General features: G+C 39.4%; 2 protein-coding genes across 4 annotated transcripts in view; both read left to right on the plus strand.

Moving 5' to 3' along the window:
* l3mbtl1 (L3MBTL histone methyl-lysine binding protein 1) overlaps positions 1-13,980 on the plus strand; it is a 42,302-nt gene extending 28,322 nt beyond the window's left edge. The window contains exons 14-23 of the mRNA XM_087306433.1: positions 19-95; positions 2,787-2,872; positions 3,092-3,202; positions 6,095-6,233; positions 6,311-6,410; positions 6,847-7,041; positions 8,423-8,472; positions 9,560-9,717; positions 10,194-10,256; positions 13,174-13,980. Coding sequence (XP_087162559.1) covers positions 19-95; positions 2,787-2,872; positions 3,092-3,202; positions 6,095-6,233; positions 6,311-6,410; positions 6,847-7,041; positions 8,423-8,472; positions 9,560-9,717; positions 10,194-10,256; positions 13,174-13,308 — 1,114 coding nt within the window. The 3' untranslated portion in view covers positions 13,309-13,980. The remainder of the gene's footprint in view (positions 1-18; positions 96-2,786; positions 2,873-3,091; positions 3,203-6,094; positions 6,234-6,310; positions 6,411-6,846; positions 7,042-8,422; positions 8,473-9,559; positions 9,718-10,193; positions 10,257-13,173) is intronic.
* The window catches only part of raf1a (Raf-1 proto-oncogene, serine/threonine kinase a), a 778,989-nt gene that overhangs the window by 263,403 nt on the left and 497,010 nt on the right, over positions 1-18,576 (plus strand). The window contains exon 1 of one of the 3 annotated variants that reach the window (XM_087305096.1): positions 845-1,294. The exons of the other annotated variants lie outside the window; for them this stretch is intronic. The gene's annotated coding sequence lies outside the window, so the exon portion shown is untranslated. Of the gene's footprint in view, positions 1-844; positions 1,295-18,576 lie in introns of those variants that run through there. 3 annotated transcript variants of the gene reach the window in all.

An 18,576-nucleotide genomic window follows, 5' to 3' on the forward strand; every position in this document is an offset into this window, starting at 1 on the left:
GTTTCCTCTGTGTTGTAGGTGTGATTCCAGCAGTCCATACATTCATCCTATCGGCTGGTGTCATGAGAGAGGCCTGCCGCTGACGCCCCCACAAGGTAAATTAGAGGAAAAACTATTTTTTTTAAGGTTTCTAAACAATAATAATACAGATATACTTTAATTAAATAGGTCAACATCTTTAATTTAATAACATTTAGCATGAAGGCTTATTATTTAATACAATTGATTAAGTACAGCTTAGAATTAGGGCTGCACGATTCTGCCTAAAATGTGAATCACTAATTTTTTTGCGTAAAATTGAGATCACAATTCTTTCTCACAATTCTTTAGATGTAAAAAAAAAAGGTTAATACGAGTGTGCTATTATTATTGTTAATTTTCAAACATATCACCACCTCGGAATTATAAGGTTCTCTCTGCGTTCTGAAAAATTTTGAGATATTGAGCTTCAAAGTTTTTGCAATCCATATAGCAAACAGTATGTGTGCAACCTTTTTTTAAGTCTTAAAATGTAAACAATAAGTTGTCATTTAATAAGAATATGTCAATAACTACATTTTGACCAAAATGTCAGATAGAACCATATAATTCTAAAATGATGATATGGTAAAACAACACTAATAATGTTAATTCACAGTAAAATGATGACATCAGAATACAACTATTCATAATTATAAAGTTGATTTATTATGTTTAAGACATGTGCTTGTCATTTGTCTGTGGCTGTTTCTCAATTCCAAGAACGCAGAGAACGGACTTGCGTTCTTGTGGAGACCGGTCTTGCCAGGTGTTCCGGAAGAACGAACTTAGGAGACCGCGAGGGCAGAGAAATTTTGAGAAATGGGATGCTGCGTTCTTCCTGATGGTCATGTGACCTTCACGTGTTTTAAATAGTAAATTATTTAAACATTACAGCCTTCACACAACGATTTATTGTTTTTCCCCTCTTCAAAATATATACTTTGCATAAAACATTATAAATATACTCTGCACAATATAAATAAAACAAATTTTAATACGAATTTCAACAAACAAACACCCTTAATGTGTTTATTTCTTAATTAAGATGTCCATGTTAAAGTTTACTTTCACCGTTTCATTTAGGGAAACTCCTGAGGTAAATAAGTAATATCTCTGAACTTTAATAATAAATCTAAATAAAATGCTGCGCTTCCCACCTCCAGTCGCAATGACTTCTGGGACTTCCAGTGCGAGTTCGGTGCTCAAGTCTGCATCAGTGCGTCCTCGATATCAAGATGACATCCGGGAAGTTTCAGATCCCAGATCAGCATCTGTACACGCCATTTACAGAGGAGCGGGTGTATGTTTAAACAGACAAATACACTAATAATATGAAACATCTCTGTCCTGCATGTTTTATTTTAAACAGCTTATTTTCTCTTAAATGAGCACAAACAGTTTCTAAAGTAATGGACTGCTTTCATTATAGATCTGTGCATTCTTACTGAGTCACCTGTTATCAAACTAAACAAAACATGAGATTCATTTGCTGCTCACTTGTTTGATAAGAGAAGTGTCCCTTTAAATGGCGCGTACAGACGCTGATCTGGGATCAGTTTATTGTATGAAGCGCGTCTGTCAGTCAGCGCTTATACATGCATTCACTGTTTCAGAGGTTGCAAAGTGAAAGGCGACGATCAGCGCACAGTAATGTAAAGAAAGTGGGGCAGAATGGTAAAATACGGGAGAATTTCAGCAAAAACGGGAGGGTTTACGTGAGTGAAGTGAACAGGAAGTGTTTGTGGAGAAACAGTTTTGCGAGAAAACGCAAATCATCTTTACGAGAGAACGCAAAACATCTTTGCGAGAACGCAAAACATCTTTGCGAGGGAACGCAAAACATCTTTGCGAGAACGCAAAACATCTTTGCGAGGGAACGCAAAACATCTTTGCGTGGGAACGCAAAACATCTTTGCGAGAACGCAAAACATCTTTGCGAGGGAACGCAAAACATCTTTGCGAGAGAACGCAAAACATCTTTACGGGAGAACGCAAAACATCTTTACGGGAGAACGCAAAACATCTTTACGAGGGAACGCAAAACATCTTTACGAGAGAACGCAAAACATCTTTGCGAGGGAACGCAAAACATCTTTGCGAGGGAACGCAAAACATCTTTGCGAGGGAACGCAAAACATCTTTGCGAGAGAACGCAAAACATCTTTGCGAGAGAACGCAAAACATCTTTGCGAGAGAACGCAAAACATCTTTGCGAGAGAACGCAAAACATCTTTGCGAGGGAACGCAAAACATCTTTGCGAGGGAACGCAAAACATCTTTGCGAGGGAACGCAAAACATCTTTGCGTGGGAACGCAAAACATCTTTGCGAGAGGACGCAAAACATCTTTGCGAGGGAACGCAAAACATCTTTGCGAGGGAACGCAAAACATCTTTGCGAGGGAACGCAAAACATCTTTACGAGAGAACGCAAAACATCTTTACGAGAGAACGCAAAACATCTTTGCGAGGGAACGCAAAACATCTTTGCGAGGGAACGCAAAACTTTGCGAGAGAACGCAAAAACTTGGAAATATATATTTTCCTCCCACCCATTTTTTTCTTTCACCCATTTTTTTTTTTTTTACCCAGCCAATTTTTTTCTCCTCCACTACGTCCCTTCCGGGGTTCCGTACATGTCACACCAAATGACATTATCTTACTAATGTTTTGATATTTAATGCTATTTGTTTTGTGTGACAACATGCAAATTGCAACAGTGAGATGAGTGTCTGCTTTATATAACTTAACGCTAGTTCTCTGGCAGATTACCCTGAGGTGGACAGGTTCTCGTGGGAGAGATATCTGGAAGAGACGGGCTCCACGGCGGTCGCCGCTGAAGCCTTCAGAGTGGTCAGTCAAAAAAAATCCACACTGAGTATCAGACGATAATTGAGTTTATCTCGAAACACACACCTTTAGTTGTTCAATTTTAGTTGTTAGCTCAAAACTGTTCTGTTACTAATCTCTATTTCAGCCGGCAATTTAAAGTGTTCCTGCATTTTCTTCAGTAAAATAAATGCAGGCTCAGGGTAAACTGTGATGTATGTGTGTGTGTATGTGTGTGTGCAGCGTCCGGCTCACAGTTTCCAGGTTCAGATGAAGTTGGAGGCGGTGGACAAGCGGTGTCCGGGGCTCATACGTGTGGCCACAGTGCAGGAGGTGGACACTTACAGAATCAAGGTGAAGAACTGCGTACAGAAACAACAAAACATACAGTCCCAGTAGAAAATGTACACTACCTTTCAAAAAGTGTAGGATTTCTATATATATTTTTCTAAGAGTAAAGATAATAATAATAATAATGATAATAGTGATGAAGTAAAATATTACTTTGTGCAATATTTCATGACTGTTTTCCATGTTAAAATTCATTCATTCATTTTCTTGTCAGCTTAGTCCCTGTGTTGAACAAAACCTTCCTTACGTTAAACTGAAATTGGGGAAAACTTATAGAATATACAACAATTTTATATTACATATTAACATGGGGGGCGAAGCAGTGGCGCAGTAGGTCGTGCTGTCGCCTCACAGTAAGAAGGTCGCAGGTTCGAACCTCGGCTCAGTTGCTGTTTCTGTGTGGAGTTTGCATGTTCTCCCTGCGTTCGTGTGGGTTTCCTCCGGGTGCTCCGGTTTCCCCCACAGTCCAAAGACATGCGGTGCAGGTGAATTGGGTAGGCTAAATTGTCCATAGTGTATGAGTGTGTGTGTGTGAATGTGTGTGTGGATGTTTCCCAGAGATGGATTGCGGCTGGAAGGGCATCCGCTGCGTAAAAAAACACTTGCTGGATAAGTTGGCGGTTCATTCCGCTGTGGCGACCCTGGATTAATAAAGGGACTACGCCGACAAGTAAATGAATGAATTGTGCTTTTAAGTCTTTGAATGCTGCCTTTTCTGTAAAGTCGTAAACTTTGGTGAATTTTTGGCAGGGCAAGTAAAAATCTAAACCACCAGTCAAAATCGGGCCAGTTGAAAAAATCCTTAGTTTTGAACTCTGCAAATAGTTTGAACATTAACACTGTACTGTGCTTACAGGTAAAAAAAAATAATAAATAAAACATCAATTTGAAAAAAAAACTTGAACAATTTGACAAAATATGTAATCCTTTTATCTGCTACCTTGAAAAAACCTCTGATAATATTTAATGCATCTTTTCTGTAATGTTTGGTCATCATACTCTGTTGTTCAAACAGGTCTTTGTAACGAGTTTGCTTATGAGGGTGGGTGTTTTATTATTTAATTAATTTATTTTTTTTGTCATGGAATTTTTATTCTTGCAAATAGCATTTTACATTTTATAACGATCCACAAAACAATCCCCAAATAAAACAATCAACAACTACAAATAAATAAATAAAATAAACAAAATAATAATAAATAAAATAAAATACAAATACAGAAAAAAAAATTACCATAACAAACCATATACATACATACACATGTACCTTCACTCAATCCTCATCTAAGGTTTTTAAGTGATTAAAGAATGCAATAAATTGTTGCCATTTTACAAAAAACTGTTCTCCCCTACCTCTGATATTCTATTTAATTTTCTCAAGTCTTAAAAAGAAGACCAAATCTTTGAGCCTAATGAAATAGAGGGGGGTTGTGGGGAGGTCCAAGACAAAAGTATTCTGCGCCTAGCGAGAAGAGATGCAAAAGCCATAATGTCAGCGTGTCTCCGGTTTAAAGGTCGACACTGAGAGGGAACACCAAAGATCACGATTAAAGGGCAAACAGCTAATGCCTAGTTCAGACTGCGTGATTTTAGCCCCGATTTTGGCTCGCCGACAGGTTTTGAGAAATCGCCGACAAATGCCTGAAATCACAGGCAAATCGCTGCTCGTGCACGTGAGTGACAATCACACAGTATGAACGATCAAAGATGCGATCTGAGAGAATCGCAGATGAGTCGCTGATGCCTGCGAGATATTTGGCGTGCTGAATATCTGGAGCTGTCGGCGATTCAAATCATGCCGTGTGAATTGAGTTTTGACTGAAAATAACATCGGCGATCGCCTACAGCCAATGAGAGAGCAGCTTTCACTTGTGTGTGCGTGTGTGTATACCTGCTGCAGGCCAGCGGGAGGCTCGGGGAGAAGTTAAAAGCGCTCTTTTTCGGTTTATTTGGACCCACGAAATGGAGGAAAAACTAGTGGAGGTTTGACAGGACTCAGGAGCAACCGTGTCTGTTTGACGTTTCATACTGAAAGAAATTAGTTTATTATCAACGTTGAGGAGAAATGGCTAATTCCCTTTAAACCCAGGTGAGCAAACATGTACATGTTCCACCCCATTAAAGGCTTCTTTCTCATTATGTAGTTAAGAACAAAAGATATACGACGTGTTTTTGGCTGTGAGACGTAGTTTGGACGAAGTCGTCGGCGATTCTCCCTATAGTAAAGTCATGCAATGTGAATGTCCATGTCGCCGATCCATCTTGCAGTGTAAACAAAGCAGCGACGAAACGCCAGCCCAGATAGTCATGCAGTGTGAAAACATCTGTGACACGACTAGTTTGAAAATCATGCAGTCTGAACTCGGCATAACTTGACCCCCAGAATATCTGAAACAATTTTAAAGAAAGTAATCCAGTAATTTTGCAACTTGGGACAAAATACAAACATATGACTAAGGTTACAAGGTGATAGTTTACACTTATCGCACATATCAGAAATATTGGGATACATTTTAGAAAGTTTGGCCTTTGAGAGATGAGCTCTGTGGATCGTTTTAAATTGTATAAAACTAAGTCTAGCGCATGAAGTGGAGGTGCGCACATTGTCCAATACTGCACTTTACTAATACTAATTTTCATGTTTTTACTTTTAATTTTTCTTATTTGTTTTGCCTATGTTATATGTGGACAAAATATGTAAACAGAATTCTCTTCTTCTTGAATCTGTGCCTTCAATAAAACTTATTTGACAAAATAAAAACTGTACTACAAAGGCATCCATGGAAAACTGAGGCCACAAAACCCCTCATATTGAAGCACAAATGTTACCAGAGCATCATTCCAGTGACGCCTGAGCAAATGTGAGTTTGCCTCACCATCATTTGTCTTCCCCAGATTCACTTTGATGGTTGGAGCCACTTGTATGACGAGTGGATGGATTCAGACCATCCGGACATACATCCTGCAGGCTGGTGTGAAAGCACAGGACACCCGCTCAAGCCTCCGCCCTGCCAGCCCACTGTCCCCAAACCAGGTGAGACTCATTCAGCTGTCTCGCTGTGACCTGACATGCAGCAAACAAACGCTCAGAGAAATGTGTGTGTGTTTTAGGTCCCAGAGAGAGCCTGGCGGTCCGACAGCCCAGCTTCTCCATGTCGTGTAAAAGTCTGCCTCAGCCACGCAACACCTCCAAATACAGCTTCCACCACAGGTCACTCCTCGCCTGCCTTCAGTACAGTCAAATGTGTTTGCTTTTCACATCAGTCTAATGTCCTAGCTTGACTCTAAGAGTGGGTTAAAGTTAAGTTTAAAGTGGACAAGGGACAGTGTACATCATTCAACGATCCTCAAGTATGGGTAACACTTTACTTGAATAGGTGTCCATAAGACTGTCATTAAACCTTTATAATCATGACATGACACGTCATGAATGTGAATGAGATTTTGGATGCCCAAATAACAACGCATGTTAGCGCTTAACCATTAGCCTATTAGCAAAATTAGCTTTTAATTCCCTACTGAAAAAAACAGCTTAAACCAGCCTAGACCAGGTTTTAGCTGGTGGACCAGGCTGGTTTTAGAGGGGTTTTGGCCATTTCCAGGCTGGTTTCCTGGGTGTGAAAACAAGGTGTGTGTCTGTGAAACAGAAAGTGCCCTACTCCGGGATGTGATGGGTCAGGTCATGTGACCGGGCGCTTCACGGCGCATCACTGTTTATCCGGCTGTCCATTGGCTGAGAGGAACCAGGGGCGACTCAAGGCGGATCTCTCCGATACTGAAGGATCCCGGAGAAACCTGCTGGTCTTTGGACAGAGAGCCAAAAAGTCCAGATATCATGGCAGGTACAGACGATATACATGTTTATGCTAATCAAGTCTAATAGCATGTTTACCCTGGTGAAAATATACTACAGTCATTTATAGTAAATATTGTATTGTTTATGAATTATTGTATTATTTACAATAATAAGTCTTGTAATATATTTATTAGGGATACTCATAATAACCGATTAACTGTTAACCGAAAGGGTGGGTTTTTAACCGATTAATGGTATCAGTTAAAAATGTATATAAATATATATTTTTTTTATTATTATTATTTTTTTAAGTTTGGCTGCATAAATGTGCAACAAATATTCATTAACTCGCAAGACAGCAACACGTACAACCACACGTGCCTACAGATGTATTTTGCCAAAGAAGTATTGCAGGCGCGTGAAGATGTCCTGTTGTTAGTGTTCTGTATGCTGCTGTTTGCATGTTAAAATAATCAGTATTTTAAAATGCAATATTTCATGTCAGGCACCAAAATAGACTTTTTAATTAAATTCTAATTTAATACTAATCTGACCATTTAACGGTTAATAATCGATTAACGAGCGGCCTTTGGCAAAATTAACCGAAATGAGCATCCCTAATATATATATATATATATATATATATATATATATATATATATATATATATATAATAAAGTACAACTATTAAATATTATATAGTTTTATATACTATTTATATAATGAATTATCCAGCATTCTGAGATACACTATAGTGAACTGATAAACTGTAATAAATCCTGTAGAAAACTTTAGTTTTTCCTACAGTAAGCAGTGAAATAATGTATTCTATAGCTGAAGACATCTTAGTACAGTATTGGATATTTAGCGTGTATCTAGCTGTTATGTTACCATAGCAAATATAGAAACACCACAATAGATTATTACTAAAGTTTTACTTTTTACGCTGGCTGCGTCCGAAACCGCCTACTACTCAGTAGGTAATGCATTGGAATTTAAACGTACTACTCGGCAGTTAGAAAAGTACGTTCTTTACAGTATGAATGTGAAAAGTATTAATGTACTACATCTGCATTTTGTAATGGTCACGACCTGTCTGCGCCAATTACGTCGCTTTACTCCCATTCATGAATTTGCTCACGGGGCATCATGGGATAGCGCAGCATGCATGGGATGCACACTCCAGAATCTCACCGGAAGTAGTAAGTCATCCGGGTACTTCTCGCATACTGTTTTTTGAATTCTATGAATTCGGACATACTACTCGGCTCACATACTGATTTTAGCGTACTATATAGTATGGAAGTATGCGGTTTCGGACACAGCATAGAATTTACTATAAATTGCCATAGTATTTTTTTTTAAATAAAGTTTTGTCTTGCTGTTATGTGAATATTTAATTATAAGATCTTCTTTGCTGTCACCAGGATCGGACGACCCCCTAAATATCGTAAAAGTCAACAAAGAAATTGTCAGAGTGAGTTTTACTCTTTTCTTTTACTGGAAATTTAAACAGTCAATAATTGATCAGGTTCTGAGGATGATTGTGTAACATGACCGCCATAATCCATCACTGCGGTGTTTTGTTTATCCTTTTTATTCAATTATTATACTCTTTAAAGCGAAATGTTAATTTTGCTAGTGCACATTGTTATTCTTTAGGCGAACAAGTAATATGTGCATGTTAATCCACAAAAAAACAAAAGAACACATTATGATAATCTTCAAATCAAAGTCAATGTGAGGATCTGTTTCTACGTTTGATTGATATCAGTTTAACCACACCCCTTTTTCCCTTTATTTTGCTATGAGCAGGGCCAGACGGAATCTGCGGACGTTTTTTGCTATTTCTGCTGAGAATTTTGGTAAAAATCTGCATATTTCTGCGGAATTATTTTGCGAGTATCCAGCGGAGTATCATGGCTAAAACCTTAATATATGAAATAAAAAGTAATCAATTACTGAACAAAAACTGAATAAATTCAGATTCACACATTTACTCAAGTAAATAAACAGAATTAATGATGGGCTAAACATCTGCAGAAATCTGCGGAATTCAGTGGAAAATTGCGGAAAATCTGCGGAATTCTGCGCGCGCAGATTCCGTGTGGGTCTAGCTGTGAGGGAATGATGTGCAAAAAGAAAGCCCCGCCCCTACTCAATATTCCGTTTCAGTGAGAGGGACATCAACATACTGAAATAAAAGCCTCAGCCACTTCCAGTTCAGACTTTAATGCGGTTTTCAACTATTTCTCAGAATATACAAAGTAAACTTTATAAAGACAGAAGAAAGGCTCTATGCTATTTTGCAGCTCATTCCAGACACCATTTGTTTACAGATTATTTAATTTCAATTTAAGCATGAATGAGAATGAAAGTAATGTAAATTTCTCACTGGAATGTGGACCTTAAGCTGAAGTACAGATAAAAGGTGTGTGTGTGTGTGTGTGTGTGTGTGTGTGTGTGTGTGTGTGTGTGTGTGTGTGTGTGTGTGTGTGTGTGTGTGTTTGTGTGTGTGTGTGTGTGTTTGTGTGTGTGTGTGTGTGTGTGCGTGTGTGTTTCAGGTATGACGTCTGAGGGCATGTACTCGTCTCTCTTCATGACGGCGTTTACTGCTAACTCTGAGCGCACTCTTTCTCTCTGCTGGGAGCAACACTGTAAGCTTCTACCTGGAGTCGCAGGAATTCATGCTGGCCAAGTAGCCACCTGGACTATAGAGGAGGTAAACGTGGCATTTAACTGTGTGGAAATACTTTGTTTTCCCACAAAACCATATATAATAGTTTTTAGAAAAAAAAAGTGTATGTGACAAATAAAGGCTTTTTTTATCATCATCATCATCAATACGGCTATTTCACGCGGCCGCCATTTTAAAGAACCAAAGCGAGGCTGCGGTGGGAAGAAACCCAGAAGTATAGGCTTAGCACTGTAAACATTCTGGGGGCTTTGGTGAATCTAGCTCGTTCTGTAGATGGTCTTTAACCTCACATATGAGCAGATCCGTTTCTTCTCTAGTGAATCGCTCAGTTTTTGCGCTTACAGAGTCCACGTTGTAACGAAAGAAAACAAGGTTAGAAAGCTAAGCTACAGGAAATAAGCAAAAGTCAGATACACAGAAATTTCAAAACAAGAGTCCCAGGAATTAAAAGAAGTCATAATATTGTCTTTATTAGTTCCTCTGTGTCTGTTTATTTGCAGGTCTTCGGATTTGTCAACAATCTTATTGGTTGTGAGGAGCAGGCCAGAATTTTCAAAGATGAAGTAAGTCATTTCCTTTATTATTGGAGTTTGCCAAAGAAAGCTTCATTACTGCTTAAAACTTTCAGCTCCAGGAGGGCTGCAGCTTTGGGCAGTTGTTAACCCTAATTAAACCCACCTGATCAAACTAATTGAGTCCTTTAAGGTTGTTTGTAACCTACAGGTAAAGCCGTGGTCATACTAGAGTTTGAGCTTAGGGCAGGATTAAACAAGATCATGTGAGACGATTTTACCTGCGTCATATTCACCTGCCATTTATTTACTTTCAGTCTCTTTGAAACGTCACTGCAAAATGCTGAAGAGACAGCAGCTTCCAGTAAACATTCCGTGTCCTTCGAAGAGAGGCAATATGATGCATCAACTAACTGACATTAGTCTTTAAAAAAGCTTTGAAAACACACAGCATTTCAAACATCTGCATTACAAGCCCGTCAATTAAGTTAGCTGAATTGGTCACATGACTAAACTGCATCATCGTTTTCAAAAGCCTCCCATTTTCAAAAGGTTGTGTGGGAGCGATATTGGGAGAGACACGCTCTGCCTTCCAGGCACGCCCAGTTGAAAACATCCTAGCATTTCAGAATACCACGAGTAACAAAAGCTGACCTGACCTGATACTTGTATCAGAGTTGCAGCAACGTTTTGTCAGCTTGTTCATCGACTAAGAAAATGGTTAATAGTCGCCTAGCAATCTACGTAAACCTACAACACTCCTGTAGATCCTCAGTCCCTCCTGGAAACAAGTCTGAGCAGATAAAAGAGCTGTGATGTTTACAGTATATTACGCGCAGGAATCCTCATATTTTTTGGGTAAATTTCTGGTTGTTTTAGTAAAAAAGTCTTCTGAGACATTCATGAATCAGCCTGCACACCCGTCTGTTATTGTGAGGAAAACTTTGTGACGATGAGCATTTCAGAATCATGTAAGAATACGGGATAGTAAAAGTGTCATGAAAAAATAATGTCAATGCTAAGGTGAGTTTTCTTGTGTGTGTGCATGTTTGGCACGTCTTTACTGTCGGTCAGTCAGTCTGACATCATGACAACTGAAATCTAAGTGTGACATTGGAGCCATATTCGTGCAGTCTGACGTTCTACAATCGCTTATGTTTATTAAAAGTCCTACAGTGTGAGCTGGTCTTTATTTGATGATTATGATGATGATGATGATGATGATGATAAGCAAAAAATGTTGCCCCCTGAATTCTTAAGCTGAACCTGACCATCAGATGCAACCCATGCTCATTCTGAAAACGTAGTCCCGCGGACGTTACAGAGGACTATGAACTACTTCCCGGGAGATACGTATTTTTGCGGTTTTAGTTTTCGGGAGTCCGCGAGGGGCTGCTGTGTGCACTTTTTTGCATCTTGTCTCACTCGAGTGCCGTTCGCGACTGCGCTATTCTCACGTGAACACACTAGAGGCCGCTGTTGACCGATTGAATAACTAAATGATTGACTGAGCGACCGTCCAATCGACTGACCCACCCTCCTCCTTCTCTAAACCCAACCCATTTTACCGATTGACCGCCTACCTGCTTACTTCCCCTAAACCCAACTGATGGCCAGGGCCAGACGGAATCTGCGAACGTTTTTTGCTATTTCTGCGGAGAATTTTGGCAAAAATCTGCAGATTTCTGCGGAATTATTTTGGGAGTATCCAGCGGAGTATCATAACTTACACCTTAATATATGAAATAAAAAGTAATAAATTACTGAATAAAAACTGAAAAATTCAGATTTACACATTTACTCAAGTAAATAAACAGAATTATTATGGGCTAAACATCTGCAGAAATCTGCGGAAAATCTGTGGAATTCTGCGGAAAATCTGTGGAAAATCTGTATAATTCTGCGCGTGCAGATTCCGTGTGGGCCTACCGATGGCTTACAAAAGCCGTCCAGAAAAAGAAAAGCCCTCGCTAATATTTTACCACGTTTTCGGTCAATCTGACCCTGCCGTTCACTCGTTCATTTTAGTTTTGGGATTTTGTTTGTGTCTAACCTGGTTTCTGGAACTACTCTTCCCTGGACTCGAACCAGGTCATTGTCGGGGTCAGCTCCTCTCTCCGCCGACGTACACGACGAGCTAACTGGACAAACTGGTTGAGGCGGGAAAGCGCTCCACACAGAGGTAAGCAGTCAGCCGGTAAGCACCAAAAGAAACAGCGTCACACCGGCCCGTACCCAGGTAGCAAAGAATTCTGGCCCAGATTTGGCATAAAGCTGGCACAGCAGGCATTCGTCTGGCACTGGCATGCAACATATGGGCCAAACATGGCCCAGGTTTGGCTGAGGTGGCACCATCTTACAGGCGGCACTCCAGACTTGGGCCAGATCTCAAATGTAGTATTTGGCCCAGATGTTTAAATGTACATGTGGGCCACATAAGTTTGGCCTATCCTGACCCACTTTTAAAATACATTTATATTATTTTTGAGCAAAGAAAAAATTCTATCAATCAGGTCGCTTCAAGAAAAAGCACAGCCATAAAGCGAAATGCTTCATGGGTTTATAAAAAACATTGCAGTCATAACACACCAACATATCGAGCCCAGCTCAGGATCAGTTATGGGTTATTAACTTGGCTGAGACTTGGCCCACATATGGTCCATGTTTGCCGCTTCTATGGAAGCCAGAATTGGTCCAGTCATGTACCGTAATTCACTGCGGCATGTGGGCCAAGCAAATGCTGATGGTGTGGGCCAGAGAAATTTTGCTATGGGGGTAGCGTTCCCTTAAAAAATGAAATGCAGCCATACGTACCTCCGGCAACATATTTCGCGGTCTCCAGAAATGTTCGCGGGACTACGTTTTCAGAATGAGCCTGGGTTGCTCAGATAGCAATTTGATCAGAAAAAACCGTGTCAAGTTGCGACCAGCCCCCTCGACTACACACGCGTCTTTGTTTTCTCTGCAGATGATCGATGGAGAGTCTTTCCTCCTCCTGACTCAAAACGACATTGTGAAGATCATGAATATAAAGCTAGGACCTGCGCTGAAGATCCACAACGCCATCCTAATGTTCAAGAGCACAGACGAGGGCCTGAAGTGACCGTTGTTTTGATCTCCACATGCCATAACGATCCATCCATCATCACGTGTTTGGTGTTTCACATCTGAACCCACCAGAGAGAGAGAGAAAGATAGAGAAAACGGGACGGACTGATGACAGAACAGTCCAGCTGAGCTCCGACGCTGCTGCGAAAGCGTTTAGCTAAAGAACATCTAGACCTGAAACCACCGCGCAGGATTTTTCAGATAGTGTTTCTTTTGTTTTGTATTTGGAGTGTTCACTGAAATCCATATTCGTTCTCAGTCTGTGGTGATGATCGGTGCACAGAAACATCAGGGCAGATTTCAGTGTATTGGTGCTACTGTACCCTTTATTAGATCCCTGATGATGCACTTTACAGCAGGAGCAGGCAGGGGGCGCTGTACTTTACCAGAGCATGAGCATTGCTCGCCCTCGGTAGCAGTGCTCCTGACGTTGTGGTGTTGTTAAATGAGATTCTAGTTTCAAAATAAGCTATTTTGCAGAGACAGACTGGATGGCGACGTCAGTGTAGTTATTTTTCAACTGTGTGAATGGAAAGCCAGAGGGGGGAAGTAAATAGTAGTGAACTAGGGGGGTCTGTGTTTCTCTCTCTGATGGGAAAACTTTAATAATGTACAGTTGAGTAACTGTGTTGTTCAGTTCATCTACATGAATAAATGTTTAATTGAAGAGTTGCCGTCTGCTTTCTGCTTGATGTTGATTGACAAAGCCCTGTGGGCATGAATGCTGTGTGTTTCTGAGCGACCGGAGTCGAAATTTTCATCTGGCAGATGATAAAACAGGCAAGAAAAGCATCACTAAGATTGGTATCAATTGTGATTACTTAAAATTAGTTACTGTAATTCACCATCAAGGACCGCGCTACAACTGTTGCTTTAGAAACTTTATTACGAGTTGTTTGAGAAGTAGTTTATGGAGATTGAGAAGAGAAGTATGGATGGTTGTTGAACTGGCTGATTGGGGAGTCTTGTCTGGGGAGACTCAGAGGGCCCTATCATACACCCGGCGCAATGTGGCGCAAGGCGCGGCGCAATACTTGTTTGGTAGTTTCAGCTTGGCGCAAGAGTGGTTTTGAGGCGTTGCGCTACGCTGTTTAAATAGCAAATGCATTAGCGCTCATGTGTGCGTCCATAGGCGTTCTGCTCTAAAAAGGAAGGCGTTCTGAGGCGGACCGCTGGCGCGTTTCTATTTTGAGAAACTATAATAGATTTTTCATTAGACTAAAACAAACCCGGTCTAAACTCCAGCGCAGAGTTGCGCCTCACTTACAGACTGCTTAATACGCACAAGAGAGCAATAGACAAATATCTTTGCATATGAAAAAATGTAAATATTAAGGATATATATAGGATATTATAAGAATAGATATAGGATATAAATATAAAGGATTAAAATATAACAAAACAAATTATTTTCTAGCCTACATAAATATGAAATATCACTGCTTTTATGTCTTCTTCATCTCGGGAGGCTTTTTCAGTTAATTCATAACAATTTGCTTTTGTATAATGTTATTATTATTAGCAGTATTATTTATTATATCCATATTAATATTTGTATTATTAAAAACAAGCTTAGATTTGCCCACCTGTCAGGTTTTTACACTATATGGGGCACAGCATGTGTTTTAGGATATAACTCAGGTTTTCGAGCTCATTTTGTTGATATTATTCATTTATTCGTTTGCTGGAAATTAGAACTGAATTTAGAAACAGTTTTGAAACGAATATTTGCGCTTAACAAACGCAATTATTTATTTATAGACTAATTGATGTTTGTGCGTAAAGGTTTCCCTATCCAAGAGCGAAAGTGAGAGTGATCCGTTATCTCTCATTCTTACGCAGTAGATGCTCTGTTTAACAGTTTTCTGTTAAAAAACTGTTAACTGTTTGCTTGTGAAATGCTCAGTTTTTCCACTTTCACTTTTCCACTTAGACTTACTTTGCGTCCTGTAAATAGCGAATGCGCTCTTGGCACGACGCAGCTGGCTCTTAAAGGGAATGGGAGATGAGACTCTGATTGGTTTATTCTTAAAACACACCTATAACTCATTAAGAATAAAACTCAACCCTTTTAGACCATAAGCAGATAAGCAGATTATCCCATCCGTAAATTAGCAAAAATGCGTTCTGACACGCCCTGAAAGCGTTTGCGCCCTGCGTTTTGCACTCTGCGCATGGACCTTCAAAATAGAGCCCAGAGTGGGGGCTTTGTCTCGTAGGTTAAAGTGGAACCTTTAGAAGACCCCTCCAATGCAGCCTGTGGAAGAGGAGAGGGATGTTAACAGGTATTGGGAGGGGAGGGAGGGGGTGTAGGGGATGAGTGGATGACTTTAGAGGGGAACTGGGTGAGAGGGAGCGAGAATCTGAGACAAACGGTTTAGGGAGGGTCCACTTCCTGTAGATAGTAGACGAGGGAAGTTGATTGGTTTAGGCGTGGCCCCGCTACTGAACTTCTGTTAATTCATTAACTCCATTTAAAAAGAAAAGGAGAACTTTTGATTTGTTGGCAGTGGTGTAAAGTAACATATTACAAATATCACAAATTACTGTAATTGAGTAGTTTTTCTCCAGAATTGTAATTTACTAAGTAGTTTTAAAAATGTGTATTTTTACTTTCCCTTGAGTCAGGGCCGGAGTGGGACTCCTTTTCAGCCCTGGAGTTTCAAGCCAGACCGGCCCACCGACTGACTATATTAAATAAGGTCATTTCCATTTCTGTTTCTTATGACACTACCACGTCTTTTTCAAGAAAACAGCTGCTTTAGAACTTTAAATGTTCAACAGCCCTCACAGTATTATATGACAATAAAAATAACATAACATATATAACAATAAAAAAAATTAAAAAAAAAAAACGATAAATTAAGTGAGATTCGAACACAGGTTGGCGGCGTCTTAGAGCAACATGTGAACCACTAGATCACAGTGGCGCTGTTCTAGTGGGAGAAAAAAATTCTGATTTCTCAAGTTACATCAGCTGTATGAATATAGTGAATCATCTGATTTTCATTGAGCAGGTGTATTATTCATTAATATTAATTACTCGAATTCTTATATCCACTAAGGTGCCGCTGTTTGGGGTTTAATGATGATATTTACATCATTACCCTGCAGGCTGCATTTTGCTCACGGGGCTGTGAGACAATAAATAAGAAGAGCGGAGCTGCGGCAAATTAATGAATAAAAAGAGTGAGGCTATTGTCAAATACATAAATAAATGAAAAAGTGCGACTGCTGAGAGTGCTAGGGACACCAGCCCTCGCGGCCAAAAAACTGACCGGCCCACCGGGAATTCTCTTGGTCCTCCCGATTAGCCAATCCGGGCTTGCCTTGAGTACATTTTTAGTGCGGTATCAGTACTTTTACTCTCACTACTTTCCTTCAACCTGCAGTCACTAGTTTATTTTTTCCTGTCTATTGGGATTAGAAAAACAGTCCTGTGATTGCTGTCCAATCAAATCACACATAGAAGGTAAATCCCATCATAATGAACTACCTCAAGACATGGGCGATTTATAAATGCAGCAAACTGTTTGGACGCATTGAAAGTGTCCAAGAAGATGTCCAAAATCTTTACACGCATTGACCCAGAGACTGTTTAGATGCATGTCGCTGATGAGAAGATGATGGATGTTTTCTGTATGATGACCAAAATGGCCTTAAACACCCAGCAAGCTCAATACATCAACATGATGTCAGATTGATGTTCTACTCCAACATTGTGGGGACGTTGCATTTTGTTTGGAAATAAAAATAGGGTTGACGTCAGAAGTCAATGTCAGGCCGTCACCAACGTCCAACTTAAAATCAACCAGATATCAATGTCTAACAATAATGTTTCAGTTTGACGTTGGGTGGACGTTACCACTATGACGTCTATCAGACATTGGATTTTGGTTGCCATACCAGACAAATAAATATCAGCATTTGACGTCAATATAACGTTGGTTTAAGATGTTGACTTGACGTTGAATTTTGGTCACTTTCAAACACAACCTAAAATCAACCAAATATCAACGTCATTTGATGTTGTTATTGGACATCAAAATAACGTTGTCCTTAGATGCTGGCTAGACATTGAATTTTGGTCACCTGACATTACAACCTAAATATAACCTAATATTAACGTCTTACGACATTGTGTGCCTGCAGGGCAATAACTCAATGCCCCCCTGAATTATTCGCCCCCCTGTTTATTTTTTTCCCCAATTTCTGTTTAACGGAGAGAAGATTTCTTCAACACATTTGTAAACATAATAGTTTTAATAACTAATCTATAATAACTGATTTATTTTATCTTTGCCATGATGACAGTAAATATTTTACTCAATATTTTTCAAGACACTTCTACACAGCTTAAAGTGACATTTAATGGTTAACTGGGTTAATTAGGTTAACTAGGCAGGTTAGGGTAATTAGGCAAGTTATTGTATAATGATGGTTTGTTCTGTAGACTATCAAGAAAAAATGCTTTTAGGGGCTCATAATTTTGACCCTAAAATAGTTCATAAAAAATTTAAAACTGCTTTTATTCTTGCCGAAATAAAACAAATAAGACTTTCTCCAGAAGAAAAAATATTATCAGACATACTGTGAAAATTTCCTGCTTCTGTTAAACATCATTTGGAAATATTTAAAAAAGAATAAAAATTCAAAAGGGGGCTTATTTGGTATATTGATCTATATATATATATATATATATATATATATATATATATATCTTTTTTGGTATAAACAAATTTAATTTGCCAGTTATTTACAGAAGTTATCACTGTAAGCTATTAATAGAAGTTTAGCCACGAGTAACACTAAGAAACGCCCAGTTTTACTGTATTAAACCTCATATAAACTTCTGGTTAATAATAAATGGTTTGAACTGACTCTAATCCTGTACGGTTTATACATAAACCTCAGTGCGTCATTAGGCTGAAATATAAACATCCAGGCCTATTCCTGAGTATTTTTAAGTTGCGAGCACTTGTAAGTTATTAAATGTCCTCATAAGTTGCTTAAAGTGATATTTCATGATATTTCAGCCCTCACAAGTATTGCCAAATGCATACACAGGTTATCTAAATGAAGACACACCACAGGCTGCTGTTGTGTTTATATGCAGCCAATAAATACTGACTCTCCCTGAAGCCACACCCTTCAGCTCTGCCTCTGTACTATGAGAAATGGACAATGCTTTGCCTATTATCTTTTTTTTTCTTTTTTTTTCTTTTTTTTTTTAAGTGTTGTCCAGTTTAACTCATTACCTGGG

Source organism: Danio rerio, chromosome 23 (assembly GCF_052040795.2).
Source record: "Danio rerio strain M-AB ecotype USA chromosome 23, GRCz13ab, whole genome shotgun sequence".
In the NCBI taxonomy this organism is placed as follows: domain Eukaryota; kingdom Metazoa; phylum Chordata; class Actinopteri; order Cypriniformes; family Danionidae; genus Danio; species Danio rerio.